The sequence below is a fragment of the Sardina pilchardus genome, chromosome 7 (genome assembly GCF_963854185.1).
Source record: "Sardina pilchardus chromosome 7, fSarPil1.1, whole genome shotgun sequence".
In the NCBI taxonomy this organism is placed as follows: Eukaryota; Metazoa; Chordata; class Actinopteri; order Clupeiformes; family Clupeidae; genus Sardina; species Sardina pilchardus.
The window spans coordinates 2,310,794-2,316,793 of NC_085000.1; the positions used below are offsets into that span (position 1 = coordinate 2,310,794).

Below are 6,000 nucleotides of genomic sequence, written 5' to 3' on the forward strand. Positions count from 1 at the left end.
CATAGCTACGCAGTCCACTGGTTTGCAATGCGGTTGTTAGTCCCTCACCCTTAAAAGACTTGTGCAGGCCGGGCAGGTACACGGGAGAATTGGGCTATTGATTCAGCAGGAATCACAAAGCGCTGCTTTCCACTTCACAGCATGCGCAGAGATATCTGTGTGCTTGCCCCCTGCACAGGTCCCATATCGGAGCTTCATAGATACCGGTGTACACCGAACCCCAGTCACTGTACAGCCCTGATAACAAGCCTACCAGATCCATTTGACTGCCCGATCGGGCGCTAGTAAACATCGGCCACCATTTGCAGTCAGGGCACTGTTGATTCTGCCATGCCTCACTGACAAACACTCCACTGTGTGTGCCACCCCCCCCCCCCCTTTCTCCCCCCCGGCCCCCACCCCCAACACCATCACTACTGCCAGCCTTTGCTGCCATGTCGGCTCAAATCAAACAGTTTGCTCATAAATATTGATGGGAGTGCGGCATGGGACCACGGTGGGCGGAGAGGGAGGAGCGAGTCTGTGGATCAGCAGCTGGTGGATGTAGAGAGGACTGCACCGCTGGGTGGTGGTGGTGGTGGTGATGGTGATGGGGTGGGGTGGGTGCTTGTAGAAAGGACTGCACCGGTGGGTGGTGGTGGTGGGTGGATGTAGAAAGGACTGCACCGGTGGGTGGTGGTGGTGGGTGGATGTAGAAAGGACTGCACCGGTGGGTGGTGGTGGTGTTGGTGGTGTTGGTGGTATTGGGGTGAGTGGATGGATGAGAGGACTGCACCGTGGGGTGGGTGGATAAGAGGGCTGGGTGGGGTGTTGCCGAAGGGCCCCTTAGCTCCAGGAAGAAGCTAAAGCATCAGCTGAACGTTTGAAGTCTTCACTTCCAAGAACATTACATGTTTTGCAGGGAGCAGTGGCTCTAATCGTATAGTCTCTTATCGCACCAGTTTACCTGTGACCTTTTGCAAATGTGTGACTGGCTTATGCCATGTTTGTTATCTGTCACAGCTCATAGAATTCTTATAAGAGTGATTATTTCTGAGTATATTCTCTGAGTTTATTGAGATAATAAAGGTAGGGAGATGAGTCCGCAGCAGACTGTGTCCTCGATAAAGTGGCTCTGTGTTTTCTCACCCTCTGCTTGTGTCCTCAGGCTGTGTACACCAACAGCAGTATAGACGAGAGGGGAGAGATGGCGGACGAGGAGGACCACACCTACGAGCTGCTGCTCTCTGCCGAGACCAAGGTCCCCTACCCAGAGCCCCATGAACCGTCCTCACAAACAGGCTAGTACACACACACAATTACACAAACACACATCATGCTCACACAATGCTTACTCACATACAGTTGCATTCCTCAGACAAGAACATAACAATTCCTGTACACACACAGACTCTCTCTCTCTCTTGCTCTCTCACTCACACTCATACTCAAACACACACACACAAACACACAAACGCACTCCATACTCACACAATGCTGCAACAATCACTTACAGTTGCATTCCTCAGACAAGAACATAACAATTCCTGTACACATACACATACACGTACACGTACGCGCGCACGCGCATGCACACGCACACACATGCATACACACGCACACACACGCACACACACACACACACACGCACACACACGTTAAGTTCCTCACCCCTAACTGTTCTCTTATCAGAGCTTGTGGTCTGGTATTTTGTGATCGTAAGTTCAGTGGCCTCTTTTAACAAGTCATCTGCCCTTGTTCAGGCTCAAGGGTGTTCTAAAACCCTCTCAGCACCTGTCACACCCCTCCCGCTGCTGTGCCCCTGTCCTGCTCACCCACCCCTTTGTTTATCTCTCTCTCTCTTTCTCTCTCTCTCCCTCTCTCTCTCTTTCTTTCTCTCCCTCTGTCCTTTCTCTCTCATACTTACTTTCTGTTTCTTTTCCCTTTCTAGTTCTTCTTTATTCTCTTCCTGTCTGATTTTCTTTCTTGCTTGATTGTTTTCTCTCTTCACACACACACACACACACACACACACACACACACACACACACACACACACACACTTATCACCTTGTCTCTTCACCCATCTCCCTTACATCTCAGTTCTATTTCATTTTGTATTCCTCCATTGCTCTCTTTGTCTCTCTCTCTCTCCCTCTCTCTCCCCTTCTCTCTCTCTCTTTCACATGCCCATCTTCCTCTCAGTCTCTTGCTCTCCTCTCTACTCCAGTGGGCATTCCTGCCTCCCTCACATGCCCCTGCCTGACCGCTGTGGACAGACAGTCTTTTGCTCTCACTCTCTCTCTCTCTCTCTCTCTCTCTCTCTCTCTCTCTCTCTCTCTCTCTCTCTCTCTCTCTCTCTGTCGCTTGGACCTCCGTCTGTCCCTCCGCCCGCCTACTCGCGCTCCTTCCTGACCTTCTGCTAATGGTCACTGGCCTCCCTCCCTCGCACTCCAGCTTTGGGTTGTCTGCAACACGAGGGCCAGTTGTTCATCAAGGCCCCTGTTCTGCACTCTCTAGCTAGGACTAGTGGAACCCTCTGATTGGAGCAGACTCCACTTGATGGCCCTATAGATAACGGTTCCACTTCCATGCGGTTCCATAGAGCACCTTTCAGAACCATTTTTCCTGAGAGTATCCTGAGAATTGTGTGGTAGTATCAGGCTTCACTCAGTATCTTATGTCTCTTTTTAGAGTGCTTGGCCAAACTTACAGTACCGGTATATGTTACATCAAAGAAGAAAAAAGGCCGCACAAACGTGTTTATTGCACTGAGATCGCTAGATTACTGGTGTATGTAGTGATGCCATAGAAATCATACTGTAGTGTAGGAATGTACACACATCAGTACAAATCCAACAGGTGCTGGATACGGGCAAAAACGTAGACAAAAGAAAAGATGTCCGCATACTGTCTTGTATGCTCCCAGTTTAATGGCAGGTTACAACGTTTCGACCAGTCAGGTCTTCCATAGAAATCATACTCACAAAATACTCAGGAAGTCAGGCTATATAAGGGCAGGTGTTTGTCGATACTCTTCTCCTCTGCGAGGCACTCCTACGGCAGAGCCACTTTGATGTTTTGTTCACCTCACAATATATTCTCCTTTGTTGTCATAACATAACACATCCAAATCAAAGGCAGTAGATTGTATCTAAGTCAAATACACAGATAGACCAGGCTTACAAACTAATGAAGAGTAGTCCTTAAGTAGTCCTTAGCTGAGGACTTGAGAGTGATGAATGAAAGAGACCTTTGAAACGATTCATTCGGGTGAATAAGACGTCTATGTGCCTGTCTGTCTAGCTTTGAGTGTGAGATTAATATGGAAATGTGAGCACTTGCAATGGCATACGCAATGAGGAAAAGCTCCACTCTTCCCTCTGCCTCTTTAATTAAATGCACCCCCAAAGAAAATATTAATAACGTCCATGAGCTAAGATTTTCAGTCTTGATCAGAACTTATTCATTTAGAGACAGCTCAATCATTGATTAATTGACGTAATGCCCTAAATAGGATTCGGCAGGCCGCCTGAGTTCTTTGGCACGCGCTGGAAATCAGGACTAAAATGGGAGAGGAGCGAGGAACAGCAGGGGGGTTCTCGTGATTCTCTCATCCTCGCCGTCAGAACAGAGTGAAGGATTGAGTGGAAATTAATAAGAGAAATAAGACATTGGAGGGGAGTTTTGTCGTCATTTTCCACCCTCCAGCTGGATCGAAACACTTTTTCATTAAGCCTGTGAACTCGAGTGTTATTTCATTAGATAAGTTTTGCGGAAGAGAGGGAATGAAAAGAGAGGTGAAGGAGAAGAGGAACGAGAGTGCAGAGAGAGGGCGGAGAGAGAGGGGTCAGCGGGGGTGAACGTGGCATGGAAATAAAAGCCTGCCATGCTTAAGAAGGCTTCAGAGTGAAAAGAGAGAATGTAAGAGACCTGTGCACACAGCAGCCAGCGCTTCAACCCAAGTCCAGATCACATTACGCGGGCTAACGTTGCTCTGTCGGTGCCTGGATACATGCTCGATTCCTCTCTCTCTTTCTCTCTCTCTCTCGCGCACTTTTTCTCTTTCTCTCTCTCTCCCTGCTCCTCTCTCTCCCTGCTCCTGTGTCTTAATGCCGAGCCCTGAATGGCACTGCGGTTAATTGGATTAAAGGGGGATTTAATTAGAGGCCCATTGTGATCCCTGGCTGTTAATATAGATGTTTTAAACGGCCCCCGAGGGCCCGCGCGGGCTTGTCGCTGGCGCTCAACAAAAGAGCGACTTCACAGACGCTCGGAGATGTCGGAACAAGTGGCGCGTAGGCCGTGATTAGGAATGGAAGAATGTCCCCCCCCCCCCCCCCCGTCCAGTGCTGACGCTCCGAGAGGGAAAAGGGCATCATCATCATCATCATCATAATCATCGTCTTCATCATCCTCCGAGTCTCCGGCACTTTCTCAGCCCCGGTGTGGAGCTGATGCAGTGCTTGTTTGGAGCAGAGTGGCTTCGCTGAGAGGTGCTGCTGGAGAGTGTGGCTTTTAAGAACCTTTTATTTAAAGACCATTGAAGACCTAATAAAATGTAATTAAATCACATAAACACACACCAGTAAAAGTAACCATTCTTCAGCACACACACTCTCTCATTCCTCTCTCTCTCTCTCTCTCTCTCTCTCTCTCTCTCTCTCTCTCTCTCTCTCTCACACACATGCACACACATGCACACACACGCACACACACACACACACTATTCCTTCCCATAAAGAGGCTCACTGTCTGTTGATAAAATCACTAGTCTTTCTTCCACAAAAGTGTTGGTGTGTGATTTGTCGTAGAGGTGAGTGTCCAGTGAAATATGCCATGCTGTGTCATGTTCCCACGCTGCCCGAGGCTAGCCTGTATGGGCGGGTCAGTGTCTGTGTCTCGCACTCTCTTCCTGGGGCTCCCTCGCTGCAGACCTCCATGTTTAATGCATGAAGTCCATTAACATAAACCCCAGCTTCCGTTGATACAAAATGGCTGCTGACTGACAGCTAGCCCCGATTCTGTGAGACCCGATGACTTGCCACTTCGACCAGGACTCTCGAAAGCTGACCCCGTTTCATTTATTATTTAAAGAGCTGCTTTGATGGATTTCTAACATCAGTGTGTTTGTTTTTATCTTCTCCTTTCTCAGAAGAGGAAGCCAAATCCAAGTCTTCCAACAGCCTTCTACCTCAGGTATGTTTCATCCGCCATGACACTGATTTCTGTACACAGTATCAATTATGTGGAGGCTTTTCCTGAGGTAATCTGATATGGTCCCTCCAGGGGGTGACTACAAAAGCAACGAGTGCCTCTGGTAAACACAATAAATGCCCATCTGTGGCTCCTATATCGGAGCAGGGATATTCCCTCAAATCCGATTTCAAGTGAATTACAGGCCCCTTACCATCCTCTCAGTCCTGAATAATTTCATGAGCCAATGAAGTTATCTCTGTGGCCCTCGTCCCCCCAACTAATCTCTCTGACGTGACTTGTGCGAGTGCAGAGGCCAGAGAATGTACAGATCGTCAGAGCTGGGAACAGAGAGCAGAGCCTCTGGGCAGCTTTATCAGCCTGCTGAAGGTCCTCGCCTGAGAGCGGGCGCTGGGGACGGTAAATCACCGCCTCGGGGGCTGAGAGGGATGAGATTTGACAGGGGTCAGTGCCATCTGGGTCTCGGGGAAGAGTGGCCACACCACACTGCACATCTCCTGTCTCACCTGCAGCTCCCCACACTTTTTAATCCTGCCATCCTGCAGGGGGGGGAAAGGAGAGAGAGAGATAAAGGAAGAGAAAAGAAACGGCTCTATTTATTTTGTTTTCTTTTTTGGATGTCTGCATTTAATATTCTCTGCATGTCAACATCGATTCCCGACTGTCCTCGCTTCACCCCCAGCTCCTCCTGTACGGTTCGGTTCTGTCTTCACCTGTTCAGTTCAGTTCTGTCTTCACTTCTCTTTCTTTCTCTCTCTCTATCGCTCTCTCTCTCTCTCTCTACCCTCTGTTCAGTTCTGTTTT

General features: G+C 48.9%; 1 protein-coding gene across 8 annotated transcripts in view; it reads left to right on the forward strand.

Moving 5' to 3' along the window:
• LOC134087081 (ankyrin repeat and SAM domain-containing protein 1A-like) overlaps positions 1-6,000 on the forward strand; it is a 139,846-nt gene that overhangs the window by 68,294 nt on the left and 65,552 nt on the right. For all 8 annotated transcript variants that reach the window (XM_062540303.1, XM_062540304.1, XM_062540299.1 and 5 more), the window contains 2 exons: positions 1,148-1,280; positions 5,135-5,178. In XM_062540303.1, coding sequence (XP_062396287.1) covers positions 1,148-1,280; positions 5,135-5,178 — 177 coding nt within the window. The remainder of the gene's footprint in view (positions 1-1,147; positions 1,281-5,134; positions 5,179-6,000) is intronic.